The sequence below is a fragment of the Vicia villosa genome, linkage group LG6 (genome assembly GCF_029867415.1).
Source record: "Vicia villosa cultivar HV-30 ecotype Madison, WI linkage group LG6, Vvil1.0, whole genome shotgun sequence".
Classification (NCBI taxonomy): Eukaryota; Viridiplantae; Streptophyta; class Magnoliopsida; order Fabales; family Fabaceae; genus Vicia; species Vicia villosa.
In genome coordinates, this window is record NC_081185.1 from 160587166 (window position 1) to 160602983 (window position 15818).

Consider the following 15818-nt stretch of genomic DNA (forward strand, 5'->3'; position numbering starts at 1 on the left):
GCATATCCGAATTATTCCAAGACCAAATTGGTCTTGAAATGTTTCGGATATAGACTTCCGAAAGAATTCAATAATTATTAAAAAATTAAAATCAAGGTGAATCAATACAATTTTTTTTTGGAGCAAATAAACTTTTTATTAATTCCAAAAATCGTTAAGTACAAGCCGATCAAAGATCCAGGCCACCAACAAACAAAGCTTTATCTAAGACACTTTAGACTCACATCTACATGTTTACTTAACTTTCTATTTGTGAGACTTCTACCTATTATTCTATCTTGGATTACTATATGAATATCCAATCTAGGGTGATTGTGATTGAACACAACATCATTTCTAGTTAGCCACAAATGATAAACAGTTTCAGCAAGGTTGATTTTCAGGACCTCTCTACGCCATCCCTTCTTGGTCAATTCAGAAGCAAGCCATTGTTTTTCCTTGTCCCAAGGTAGAATGTTCCTGTGATAACCATTCCAGTCCAGCATTTTTCCCCATATACCCTTAGTAAACTCACATTCAAATATTAGATGTTTCAATGTTTCCTCCTTCTTACAAAAACAGCACATTTTATCTTGTATAAAGCCAAACCTCACGAGTCTATCCTTCGTGGGTAGTCTCTCCATTAATGCAAGCCACAGAATAAACCGTGCTCTTGGGCTAGCGTGATTCTGGAAGAAAATCGTTTTCCACGGGACATCAACACTTTCACCTCTTAGCTCTTTGTAAATAGCAGCAGAGTCAAACTTACCACATTGAGTTGCTTTTACCCAACTTATGCTATTCTGTGTGCTGTCTCTCTGTTTCAGAATGCTATTAATCATCCAAGAGTCAGTTTTTCCATTTTTCCATTGTAGGATAGGGGTACCTTTCATAAAATAACTATCGAGCCATCGTATCCATAGTTTGTCCGCTTTCATATGGATATTCCACAAAAGCTTCATAAGCATCACTTTGTTCCATATAATCAGATTTTTCATATTAAGTCCACCTGCATTTTTTGGTTCGCAAACCGTCTTCCATGAAACATATACTTTCCTACCCTCAGCCTTAGAAGACCACAGAAAATTCCGGCAGATCCCCTCCACAGTTCTGATGATCTTCTTTGGAATCGGGAAGACTTGCATCCAATAGCTTGTGATCGACATTAAAACACTGTTTACAAACTGCTGTCTTCCTGCGTAGCTTAACAATTTAGTGGACCAATGTTGCACCTTTGCCACCATTTTATCGATTAAAGGTTGACATTGGGCAATAGAGAGATTGCGACTTGACAATGGTACGCCCAGATACTTCACTGGCAGATTACCCTCCACAAAACCAGTCACCCCTAGAATCTCTTGCTGGGTCTGCCAATTAGTGCCCCCAAAATATACTTTGCACTTTGCCGGGTTAGCAATCAAACCAGTTGCCTCAGAGAAACGGTTGAAAACTCCCATCATCACCTGGACTGAATTGATATCACCCCTGGAAAAGAACATTAAATCGTCAGCAAAACATATATGTGTGATGTTTTGCTTAGCACATCTAGGATGGAATTTAAATCCGGGGCAGTTTTTCAGATCATTCATACATCTATTAAGATACTCCATAATCAGAACGAATAAGAGGGGCGATATTGGATCACCCTGTCTCAAACCCCGCTTAGCCTTCACAATGTTACTCACTTGCCCATTGATGATATATCTGTATGACACTGTTCTTACTGCCAACATGATCCAAGTCACAAACTGATTTGGGAAACTCAGTTCTCTCATGATCATCTCCAGTGCATCCCAATTTACTGTGTCATACGCCTTTTGCAAATCCATCTGAATGGTACATCTTGGAGAGACATGCTTTCTATTGTATCCTCTTAGTAGTTCATGAGCCATGATAATATTATCATGTATAGTCTTACCAGGGATGAAGGCAGTTTGGCTATCATGGACTATAGTACCAATCACTCTACTTAGTCTCTTAGTCATAATCTTGGATATGATTTTGTAAAGAGTGGAACAACAGGCAATGGGACGCATCTCCTTCATGGTATTCGCATTCTTCACTTTTGGGATTAGAGTCACTAAGGCACAATTGGCTGCAGCATACAGTCTATTGTTGGTGAAGAAGTCCTGTACATCTTCAATTACATCACTCTTTATGGTCTGCCAGGCAGTTTTAAAGAATCTAGCATTGAACCCATCATAACCAGGGGCTTTGTTCTCTCCAATTCCTTGTATGGCATCCCAGATTTCCTTCTCAGTAACCTTTTGAATTAGGTCATTCTGCTGCTGCCTCTGTAATTGAGTCCCCTTTCTCATGATGTTGATATCAACATGTCTAGTATGCTCCATATTTGTACCAACCAGATTCTCATAGAAGTGCATGACTTCTTTCTCTAAATCATTAAACTCAGTGATTTGATTGCCCTGGTGATCCTTCAAGCTGATAATGGTGGTTTGTCTATTTTTTGCTTTTAGGTTAGCAAAGAAATAGGCATTATTGCCATCACCCAATTGGATCCAATCTATCTTTGATTTTTGCCTTAAGATCTTCTCCTCAATCTCAGATTGTTTGGTTACCTCTTCAGTCTAGAGTTTTAACTCTTTGCAGTACTCACTATTCATCCAGTCTGATTGAAGAAGAATTTGTGCCCTGTTCAGGTTCTCTCTATACTCTTGGAGTTTTTTAACATCCTCAGTCACTGTTCTATTAAGCTTTTGCATAGCAGGCTGCAGTCTGAGGAGCTTCTTCCATAGTTTGTACATAGGTTTACCATCAAGCTTTAGTTGCCAACTCTGATTTACAGTATTCAGATAATCTGCCCTTTCAGTCACATAGTTAAGAAATTGAAATCTTTTTCTTTGCCTATGCTCCCTTCTATGAGTATCCAAAGTAATCTTAAGGGGAGAATGGTCAGAGATGTAGGGATTTAGTATCTCTACCCTACTGTCAGGGAAACTTGTGAACCATAGACTATTACATAGTGCCCTATCAATGCGAGAGTAAATTAAGTTTTGGCTCTGTTTATTGGACCAAGTATAGTGAGGTCCCTTTGTCTCATGCTCAAAAACACCAAGATTCTCCATCATATCTTCCAAATCTTTGTATTCACATTCATGCACATCATTACCTCCCATCCTATCATCGATTTTTAGCACATTATTGTAATCACCTAGCATAATCCACGGTTTATCAATCCTAACTCCCAGCTGCTGTAACTCCCCCCACAGTTTCTTTCTATTACACATTTGATTATGTGCATAGATGGCAGTCATGTAGTGAGAGAAGGAGCCATTTGCCTGATATACTTCAGTATGCAGATACTGATCAGAACTTCCAATGCTTCTAATGTTCCACAGATTATGATCCCAGCCGATCCAAATCCTTCCATTTGCGTGATGGTCATAATTATCTATGAAACTCCAATCAACCCCTAGTGATTTTCTTATGCAGTCCTTGTTCTTTATTTTAACTCTTGTTTCAAGTAAAATAGCACAACTCACCTTGTTTATTCTGAGGTGGGCTCCAACCTCCCTGCATCTAGCATGCTTATTGAGCCCTCTTACATTCCAGCTTAGCATCATGGGACAGGAAATGATGTGGAACTCTCCCCTTGTATGAGTGCATCAAATCCATTTGTGCAGTCTACTTCCACTATGCAGTGTTCCTTGCCTTTGTTCCTGATTACAGATTTTGCTTTGATCCAATTGTCATCTACCTCATCTTGTTTCTTTTCAGCTTGTGGGGCATCTGGCTTGGTGATTACATTGCTATCTGTGGGCTCCTTCTGCTGTTTCTTCACATAAACTTGTTTTGTCTTCTCTATTTTCGGCTTGCATTTGTGTCCTACTTTATTACACAAGTTACAGAATGGTGGCTTCCATTCATACTCCACTTGCTGGTACATTTTCTCACCTGCAGGATCCCTAATCAGAATCTGGTTCTTCAATTCTTTAGTCACATCCACCTCAACGAGGACTCTAGCATAAGAAACTCTAAGTTTTTTGGCCGTGCATTCATCAGTCAGCATTGGTCTCCCAATGGCACTGGCAATTTTTCCCAAGCTTTTCTCCCCCCAGTACACCAACGGTAGTTGTGGGAACATAACCCATATTGGCAACACTCTGAGAATGTCATCTTGCAGAGTAAATTTGGGGTTCCATTCGTGTAACAGTATAGGCTTCTTATAAATCGTGTACGGTCCACGCATTAGCACTGCAGCTTTGTCTTCACTGTTCTTGAAACGGATAATGAAGTATCCTTCTTCATTATAATATAGGTCAGGCAAGGTGACAAAGTTCCAGGTGTTGAGCATAAAATTCCTGACTGCATTCATGGAAAGGGTCTCTCCTACCGCATACATGATAAGTCCATTCTGCCAGAAGGATTTTTCAGATGCCACATCTTGTTCCTCTATATGGACTTCAATCTCCCCATTCACAATCAATGGTGCTGTGTATTCAATCGTACTCCCATTAGACGCTAATCGGTTTCCTTTGATAACATCCACCCAGGGTTTCGGTGGTACAATCTCCTCAGCGCCCTTCTTACTAATACTTTCTTCAATAATCGGATCTAACTTCTGAGTCGTCTCTCCGCTTCCTGCAATACTTGCGTTACTTGGTCCCCCATTTGACATTGGTGTTGACGAGAACACTCGGACACTCGCCGGAGGGGTCGTCGCCGCCTTCTTCTTTGGCCGGCCTCGCCCCATCCTCCAACTCCAGCTAGCGATTCAACTCTAAAAGTACCCCGTAGTGGTCCCTAACCCTAAGGCTAGGAGTTTAAACCAACTACAGTTCTTCTCAGAGCAAAACCCTAACCAAAATTTGCAGATCGTTCGTCGGAAAATCTCTAGCCGCCGGGAATCGTTAAACCCTAGCAGAGCAAAACCCTAGCCTTGATTATGGTGAATCAATACAATTAATAGGTATAAAATGAAAGTGAATCAATAAAATCAAGGTGAATCAAAATTGTCTAAACAATTTTAAAGTTAAAAAATATTTTACTAACTTATATAAATCAAAAACATCTTAATTTCATAAGTAAATTTTGAATTATATAAAATTAAATATAAAATTTATTCATTAAATAAAATTAAGACAAAATATTTTTTTAATTTTTTTAAACTAAATAAAAAATTATAACTCATTTTTAATTATGAATAAGAATAGAAATATATAAATATATAATCATAATTATTAATTTTGTAAGTAAAATATATAAATATATAATATATAAATATATAATAATTATTATATAAATATATAAATATATAGTAATTATTATAAATTAAAACACTCATTTTTTTAATTTTTATAATTATTATATAAATATATAATAACTTTTATAAATATATAATAATTATTATAATGATTATATAAATATATAAATTAAAACACTCATTTTTTTAATTTTTTTTATAAATATATAACAATTATTATAAATATATAAATAAAAAATTATAACTTATTTTGTAAGTGAAATTATTTTAATTTTTTTAATTAAAATTATTTTAAATTTTAAAATATAAATCAGGATAGAAATATATAATAACTATTATTCATAACTCATAAATTATATCAAAATATATAATTATTATTCATTACTCATAAATTATATCAAATTTATGATATGTGAATTAATTAATATCCTAAAATTAATTTTTGGGATTTTTTTTGTTGTTTCGGAGATGCATCTCCGAATTAGTCAAAATCTCAATTTTTGGGATTTTTTCGGAAATACACTTCCGAAGTCTGGAAAAATTTAGAAAAAAAAATATTTTGAAAATGCATTTCCGAAGCGGGATAAAATGGAGTTTTCGCTGGGGGTGACCCCCATAGAGAGGTGGGTAAAGAAATTCTTTTCTTGAATGTTATATTGTTTCTTGCGGATTTGTATTTCGTAATAAATTTTGCAAAAATATCTAATATTTTGACTAGTTTTCTATCTGAAGTTTTTCCTATGATATAACATTTAAAAGTTAACTTTTTATAATCATATAGTTTTTATTAATTTCGGGGATGGTTCAATACACCTTATATGTTTTTTTTTCAAATCTTATAAAAGTTCGAAAAGTTTATTTCATCACATTTGAAAATTATCTTTTAGGCGCATCTTAAAAAAGTTTTGCAATAAATTTTTCAATTATTCATGACAAATTTAAATTAAATAAATTATTTACACCTTAAACATTTCTCCTGATCCCAATAAATGTTTGAAAATACCCTTATTCAAAAGTGAACTACCGAATACTTTTTTTTTGTAAAAAAATCCGTAAGTATAATTGAGAAATTTGCTACCGGTTTCTTGAATGTTATATTGTTTCTTGCGGATTTATATTTCGTAATAAATATTGCAAAAATATCTAATATTTTGACTAGTTTTCTATATGATATAATATTTAAAAGTTAACTTTTGTATAACATTAAAACATTTCAGAATAATTGTGTCTCAGGTTTCTTACAAGTCCCAAAGGGTAAAGGCCCAATAATAAAGTAAAAGGGATAAAGTATAAAACGTATTGTCTCTTTTACTTCTTTAAGCAGACAATTTCACATGCAAGAACTTTGTTAGTCGTTCAAATCAATCTGACGGCTGACCATGATGCACGCTTTCAGTTGCCAAACGTTTCACCTATTTATAAGGAAAAATATGTCATTTCTCAAGTATTTAAATTCATTTTCACTCTTACATCACTTTTCATTCTTACATCACTTTTCACTTTCATACTAACTTGAGAGTTTGAGTGCTAACCTTTCAAGTATGTCTCATTTTCATTATATCGGTAGCTCAAGTCAAGACCACTAAAGCAAGGTTCGCATCCACACTCACAAATCAACTTTGGTTCCACTACAAAACATTGACACCATCTGTGGAAATCAACTTGTGATTCCTATGAATTTCCACAATCAAATCTCTCATAATTCAATCAAATCTCCTTCGTCAGAAGTTCAGATCTTCTCCACTCGAAATTCATATCCCGACCACTTGAAATGAAAATATGTGTTTCACGATCACTTCTCTCGAATTTTAATTTCTTTTCCTTCTGATTTCATATTAGATCTATCAACTATGATGATATCCAAAGCTACTTGATTCGCCATTCAACAAAGAGCAGATGATCTAGCCCTAGTACATCTTCATTTGTTCCTTCTCGACAAGATCCCATTTAACCTAAAGTGGGTAAAGGAATATTGTAGCCTCTTCCGTTCCCTATATTTGCGCAACAATTCCATCAAGGTGAACCTTCATTGAGACCTCCACCACGACCTGTGATACCTGAGCATGAGATGTTTCTTAGTTTTTAACTATTATAGGATAATCTTGACATGATTGGAGAAAATGATATACTAAATAGTGTTTATAACATGGTCAACAACAGAATTCTAAGGCTCTAGCTGAAACAATATTTAGAATTGAAGAGAGTCTACAACACGCCAATCCGAGGAAACCGAATGGCATCACGAAGAATCCAAGTCATCATCCCTGAATCGACGTTAAATCTAGGACATAAGGCACAAAGAAGAGATTCAAATTTCGTCAAGCCGCCAATGACACCATCGACGCATGACCCTTTCCCTCGAACTCGGGAGGTGGGGGGAAGAGGTCTTCTTACTCCTCCAAAAGTCTGTGGCCCTTGGAGGAGATAAATATATCAAGAAGATGCTTAATTTCCGCAGCAAAAGAAAAACCCTTATTTGCGTGTATCCTCGATAGTAGGATTTCGAGATCACTAGAGTAGTTGTTGAAGCTCCAAAGATATGATGAGATCGAGGAGTCGGATGGGCACATTGAGAATGTAGATGGCCTTTTAGACTACTACCACACACATGTGGCTATAAAATACAAACTCATTACATTAACTTTTACTGGATTAGAGATGACCTGATTAAAGTCACTTCTAGATGGAAGCATAAATTCTTAGATTGATCTATGTAAAGCTTTCACCATCCACTTCTCCGCCCGAAAGAGGCTACCCACAATCATGATTGTGGTCAATGGGATCACCCAAGCTAAAAAAGAAACCCTGCGCGGATACATAGACCGCTTTACCAAAATGGAAGCGGTTGTGGGGGGCTCATCTAAAAGCTTGAAGTGTTGGATTTTCTAATTGGTCTTAGGGATGGACTATATGTTCTGAGATAAACTAGGACAACCTTAACCTAAAATACTTGTTGAGTAGGGCACAATCTTATATTAACTATGAAGAAAAACTCTTGGCCATTGGGACCAGTCGTGGATCTAGAAACATTTAATCTAGCTGGTCATCAGAGAGACATTAGTCAGCCTAAAAAAGAAATTAAGCGCATACACTACTCCAGATTTGATGTTTGTACTCCTCTAAATGCTTCAAAGGAGAAAATTTGGAAAACTGAGTTCAAAAAAGTCAAGATCGGGAACTTGTATCCGATCAGAGAGTCTTCCCGGACAAATAAATCGAAGTACTACCATTTTCTCACACCAGCCCCTAATTTAAACTGGGTTTTCTCCGTCAAATTTGAGACGTGTTCAATAGAGTTGACCTAGTTTAGATTTTGTTGTCATACCTAGCAAAATTTACAGCAACTATCAATCATATTTTGGTTGAGGGGAAATCATTTTTATTGACCCCTCACAAGATGTCAAAAAAATTAAAGAGCGAGATACGTATAATTTATGTTGATGGTAAAAAATTGGGTGTCATAGATAATAGATTACATTCACCTCCTTTGAGGTTTGTTAAAATGACATTGACATCCATTCTAATTTTAAAATATGCACTAACCCTTAAGCATACATATATCAACGGAAATTTTCAGTAAAATCTATGATGGATGCTATTTTAAAATCAGAGAGGATATTACTGTCATTTTAATATACTTTTGAGAAATTGAGTGTAATTTTTCCAAAGAATATTAAAATGAGAGAAAAAGAAGGGATAATATGTAAACACATAGTCACCAAAATTACCAATATTTAAAGGTAGTGAATCATTTTCCATGTTGATCCGGTCTTCTTTTCAAGACACTATTATTATCCATATTTATTTTTTCACCATCCCAATACGAAATTTATTTCGTACACTACAAAAATAATTCATGCAAATATTTATTAATGTAAGTGAGTAATTAATACTAGTACCAAATAAATATACATAGGGTAGACAGATATTTTTGTTCCCTTGTGCTTTATTTCCTTCTAATCAAACTTTGTCCATAACCTTATATACATAATAGACCGATCAAGAAAACACAAAACAGAAACCAAACCAAAGAATGAAGAAAGAGAATCAAACAGTGATCATTGTTGGAGCAGGCCCTTCCGGTCTCTCTGTCGCAGCATCCTTAACAAACCAATCCATTCCATACATAATCCTCGAAAGAGAAAACTGTTTCGCATCTCTATGGAAAAAATACTCATACGACCGTCTTCATCTTCACCTCAAGAAGCAATTCTGCGAGCTTCCACACAAACCATTCCCACCTTCTTATCCATCCTACATTTCCAAGCAAAAGTTTCTGCAGTATTTGGAAGACTATGTATCTTTCTTCAAGATCAATCCTGTTTATCATAGGACAGTGGTGAATGCGGAGTTTGATGAAGGTGGTGAGAAGTGGAAGGTGAGGGCTGTGAATAAGGTTTCTGGTGAAGTTGAGGAGTATGATGGGAGGTTTTTGGTTGTGGCTAGTGGTGAAACGAGTGACCCTTTTGTGCCGGAGATTGAAGGTTTGGAGAGATTTGAAGGGAAAGTGATGCATTCGACAGGGTTTAAGAATGGGAAAGAGTTTAAGGATGAACATGTTCTTGTTGTTGGGTCGGGGAATTCTGGTATGGAGATTGCTTTGGATCTTGTTAACCATGGTGCTAAAACTTCAATTGTTGTTCGAAGCCCGGTAATTTTTTATTTTTTGTCGTGTAAATGAGTTTTGATAGTTTTCGAACGTTTTTATATCGATTTAATTATATTTGAGACGTGTCTGATACTTATCATGTCTTTGTACCTTTAATACATTTAAATTTTTCGATTTGAAACATTTCTGATACTAAATACTTGATTTTTCTATTTGAAATGTATTTCACAATCAACGGCTTCTTATAATTTTTCTACTTTTTCATACATTTAACACATTTTGACTCTTTGATTTAAAATGTGTCTAGTACTAAATATCTGATAAATGAAATGAACGATGTTTGATAAATGAAATGTGTTGAGTTTGTTTCTGTCAACAAAAAAAAAAAAAACACATTTTGACTCTTTGATTTAAAATGTGTCTAGTACTAAATATCTGAATTTACTATTTGAAATGAATTTTACAATATTTTTTGATTTAAAATGTGCACTAAACACTAAATACTTGAGTTTACTATTTGAAAGGTATTTCACAATAAATACAAGTTAATTCTTTTATTAGAGATGTGTCGGATATTAAACACATTTTAATTCTTTTGTTTGAGATGTATCTGATAATTATCACGTATTTATTTTACAATAAATACAACTTAATTCTTCTATTAGAAATATCTCGGATATTAAACACATCTTAATTCTTTTGTTTGAGATGTCTGATACTTATCACGTCTTTATTTCACAATAAATACATCTTAATTCTTTTGTTTGAGATGTGTCTGATACTTATCACGTCTTGATTCTTCTATTTAAGACGAGTTAGACACAAAGCACATCTTCATTTTTCTGTTTAAGACGTGTCGAACACTAAAGACTTGATTTTTATATTCTAGACGTGTTAGCCATTAAAATATGTTTTTTTTTGTTTGAGACGTGTTCAAATGAACACTAAATATTTGATTTTTTCTATTTTAGACGTGGAAGTCACTAAAATATATCTTATTTTTTTGATTAAGAGATGTCGAACACTAAATATTTGATTTTTCTATTTTAAACATGACAGTCATTAAAATATGTCTTGATTATTCTATTTAACACGTGTCCGATATCTTTTAGCTTAGAATCAGTCCAGATTCGAAATTTGATTCTCCATATTATAAAAGAATAATATTTTTGGTTAGATCCAAGCGTTGGTATTTAAATCATATATTTGATTTCTTTGAAAAATAAAATCAAAATATGCTATTTTTTTAGGCATAAACTATATGTTATGTACTTTAACCTATGCATGCCATGAAATTTAAAATTAAACCTTATTTATAACCTGTCATGACTTGACTTATGATACTAAATGGATTATTTGTACCATGTACTCTCTCAGTTTTTAATTAATAGGTAATTTAATTATCTCATCACTCTTATACCTACCAACTCTGTATGAATGTGGAAAAAAAAAAGTAACACATTTATAATAAATTTTTAATACCATATTTTGCAGGTTCATATATTGTCAAAGGGAATGATTAATTTAGGGTTGTTTCTGATGAAGTATTTGTCAATGGAGATGGTGGATTCATTAATGGTGATGCTTAGTAAAATAGTTTATGGAGATATGACTAATTATGGGGTTGGTAGGCCTAATGAGGGACCTTTTTACATGAAAGTTAAATACGGCAAGTATCCAATTATTGATGTTGGTACCTATCAAAAAATCAAATCTAAAGAGTTAAAGGTACGTTAGAATTGAATAATGAATAATCATATATATTCACATAATGTATATTATTTTCTTATAGTATATGATTTTATTATACCTGTAAAGTATATAAATATAATTATTATTGTGACGTGACGCATCAGCATTGTGATTGTGAATGTGTTGTGTAGGTGTTGCCAGGGGGAATAGAAAACTTAAGTGGCAAGAATGTGTTATTCAAGAATGGTGAATTGCATACTTTTGACTCTATTATTTTCTGCACTGGCTTCAAGAGATCAACAAATAAGTGGCTTAAGGTGTGTAATTTTTTTTTTTTTTTAATTTGTTAAGTATGAGGTAATTAGATGATTAATTTTAATTATGTTTTTGGTATAGGGAGATGATTATCTTTTGAGTGATGATGGTATTCCGAAGCAAAGTTACCCTCTTCATTGGAAGGGAAAGAATGGTTTGTATTGTGTTGGATTGTCAAGGAGAGGTTTGTATGGTGCTGCTCAAGATGCTGAAAATGTAGCTAATGATGTTAGATTATCCATCATGCAAAAACCATACATGTCATGATTGTCATGACTCATGATCCTTGATTAGCTTCCAATTGGTGTTAGAGATACTCGAGTAATTATTTGTTAAATGCATGAAATGAGATGAATAATTATGTATTAAAAGTATGCTACATTATGTGATTAAAATGTGTTAGTCCCTTTAATCACATTTGGTATAATAAGTTGTGGGTTTGAATTCACAATTTTCTAGTAATATCTAGTGCATTGGCATTCTGATATTTATTTGTACTTCACACTTATTTGAAAATCTTCAATATCATATAGATTTGTTCCATTATGTTTAAGAACTTTTTAAAAAATAAAACCAGTGGTCTAACAATTTAAGGGCTCCTTTGGAGTGGATGTCAAAATTTTATTTTAAAGTCAATTTTAAAATTATAATAATTTGCCCAACAAAAATGAAGTTATCTGATTTTTTATTTAATTTTAAAACCGTTTTTTATTATAATTAAAATACAAACTAAGTTTTTAAATTTCGTGTTAGATTTAAAGCTAAGACTCCACCATATTGGTCGTCGACCACTATTCTGACCACTACGACCTTCTTTAACCACTATCAATCACTACCGACTAATATTCTAACTACGGTGACCATCTCTGGCCACATTCGATCACCATAAATCACTACTAATATCAATAGTTAGAATTGGCATCATACATGTTCATATATGAGAGTTAATTAGAAAAGCAAAAACATAAATGATTAACTTTTTAAGTGACTACTAAATGTGGCATCACCCATCTAAACTTGACAACAAGACCATGGAAAGGTTTAGGATTAGAAGTCTTGGTGAATATGTATGCTACTTGAGTAGTAGAAGAAGTTGAGAGTAATTTCATGAGACCTACTTGAACCTTAATTCTAATAATATGACAATCAATGTAAAGGTGTTTTGTGTTCTCGTGGAAAACATAATTAGTAGCTATATGCATAGCACTCTAACTATCACAATAAAGGACTGCTTGTCTTATGCATGGCTGATCAAGATCCTTGCAACTCTCTAGTTGTTGTAGTAAAAACTCGATATTCAGTTTCAGTAGATATGTAGGAAACTGTGTTTGTTTCTTTGGTTTTCGTGAAATGAGGGAATGACCATGGAAAAAGGAGTAACCTAAGATGGATCTACGAGAGTGTAAGCATCCTCTCCATTATGCATCATTAAATCCAAGTATCTGCAAATCAAAGTTTCTAGAAAGGCAACTTTGTGGTATTTCTCAATGGGAAATTCCATAGATTGGCTCAGTTAATGTGTCTCATGTGTAATATTTGGCCTAGTGGTGGTGAGATAGAGTACTCGTCAAGCCTTATATATGCACCAACATCTTGTAAGAGGGGATTGTCATCATTGTGCAACTTGAGTACAAGGTTAAGTGGGGTACTGATAGGTTTGCAGTGACTTATACCTGAATCTTGAAGTAATTCAAGACAATACTTCTTTTGAAAAAATGAAATGCCTTGTGATGAATGAGTAACCTCCTAACCCAAGAAAAATTTTAATTGTCCCAAGTTCTTGATGCAAAAAGTGGAATGGAAGGCTTTTTTTTTAAGAATGTTGAACTCTGTCAAGTCAAAGGGAGGTTGTCGAAGAAATAGAGAATGACGCACTACATGTTCCTCCCCCTTATAACCCACCTATTCCTTTCTCGCAAAGTTTTGTGGCAACTAAGGTAGACTCTAAATCCGAGAAGTATGTTGAGAAATTGGAAAATATCCATTCCAATGCACTTTTTCTGAGGCCCTACATAAAAACAGAAAACCGAAGGTCCATCAAACTAGTGTTAAGAAGAGAAAGTCAACCTTTGAGATGGTGGATGAAGGAATTAAACCCAAACCTGAGAAGCTGATATTCAGGATAGAACCTGAACCACCCTCACAATCTCAAAAGCATGAACCACACCACATAAGGAAGAAAAGAAAAGGTGAGGGATATGAGAGGTGGCTTGATAAGTGGCCATGGAAACCAACGATTATTAAAAGTCTTGCATCAGGAACATTCTTTTTGTGAATCTTTTTTGATGTTTTACTTTTTGGTTATTTTAATGCTAATATGACTTATGTCACACAACTTTAGTTTTTTGCTAGTATTTTATGATCATTTTTATTATTTGATCTTATACATTATTATATTATGATGCTAAAAAATAGTAAAAATAAGTTACTTAATCTTTTAAAGAAAATAAAAATGTTGAGTAAATTTTATGAAAAAAATATGATAACTCATTATTTAGTCATTTATTATTAACATAAAAAAATTTGGGTAACCCAGTACTCAACCCAATCCAGCCCTGAAATTAACGAATTTGCCCAAATCGACCCAATGGTGTAATGAGTGGTTATTTTACCTCACGCAAATTGGAGTGTTCTATATGGATTGGGTATAGGTTTGGCCAAACCGCCTCACGTACACTCTTAGGTAGAAGTATTTTAGAACCAAAGGATAGATTGAGGTATAGTCTCAGAAACAGAGTGTTGAAGCCAAGATAGGAAAAGGTTATTATAGTGAATCCAAGCTTCATGGAGGGGATTGTTGGCAGCGAGGTTAGGGAAAGTTTCGTCAATGAACTGAAGTTTGTTCTACGAGATGATGGCAACTTTCATTGAACGAGCCCATGAGAGGTAATTTCCGCTATCTAAGATAAGGGTGACGAGAATTAGGGTTGGGTTTTCATTGGGGTGGATGTAATAAGGATTGGAATGGTTAGTTGAAAATCAAGAAAGGTTAGTTCAACCATGGTAATGTAAGAAACATATTTTGTAGAGGAAAAAATAAAGAGGTGACAAGGTTTATGACGTTTATGGAAAAAGAACATGAAGATGTGAGAATGAATTTTTTGGGTGTTTTGTATGAAGGGTGAATATATCTGGGTAGAGAGATGAAAAATAATTGAATAAAATTAGGGTTTTGGTGAAATTTCTGGAAATAGGTTTGAATGATAAAGATTGTAGGGTTTCAAGTGTGAAAGTGTTAAAGTTCCACAACGACTAGGAATAGAGGAAATGTTGGGTTTATATGAAAGGTGACCCATTGTTAAGTGCCAAATAGTAGTTATTTTGTGTATGTAAATAGTGGCACTTATCAATGCTTTTTGTTAATACCGTTTGAATAATTCCCCATTTTTGTGTAAATACGTATACTTTGTGAATAGATGTATTTTCATATACTTTTATACCGTTTGATAGTTTTGTTGTATTTTTGTAGGTATTCTTGCGTTTTTGGAGCCTGGAGGAATAAAGTGTCGAAGACACGGCTGCGAGAGCAAAGAGGAAATAATTCTGCTGTTCTGGTGCAGGGCGCTTCGCGCGCTGTAGGGCGCGTCGCGCCCTCTTTGAGTTTGAAGAACATAAGCTGGCAGAAGTTAGGGCGCGTCGCGCCGGATAAGGGCGCGTCGCGCGCTAGGGCGGTTTGGTAAATTTATACAGGGCGCGTCGCACTGAAGTAGGGCGCGTCGCGCCCACTGCGAAACTCAGTTTTGTATAAATAGTTAATAACAGATTTTTTAGGTTTTTTATCACCTCTTCTTGACAAGTTGAGCTCTGATCCTTTTTTGGTAGTTTAGAGGCTTAGGAAACACCATTGGGTGCGACGTCATGTGGATTGATCATGGATCTGACTCGATTTCATTGTACCGGTGAGATCTTTCCGGTTCATCTTCTCTCTTCCCTTTGTTTCATTCCAATGGTGGGTGTTGTATGTATGTTTCTACTCTTATTGTATGTATATTTGTGGAT

At 34.5% G+C, this 15818-nt stretch overlaps 1 protein-coding gene across 1 annotated transcript; it reads left to right on the forward strand.

Annotated features, from left to right (window-relative positions):
* The first annotated feature begins 9141 nt into the window (after window positions 1-9141).
* LOC131613006 (probable indole-3-pyruvate monooxygenase YUCCA10) lies at window positions 9142-12306 on the forward strand. Its single transcript, XM_058884739.1, has 4 exons — window positions 9142-9854; window positions 11307-11540; window positions 11696-11821; window positions 11901-12306. The coding sequence occupies exons 1-4, from the start codon at window positions 9237-9239 to the stop codon at window positions 12084-12086; spliced, it is 1164 nt and encodes a 387-aa protein (XP_058740722.1). The 5' UTR covers window positions 9142-9236; the 3' UTR covers window positions 12087-12306.
* Window positions 12307-15818: the final 3512 nt, after the last annotated feature.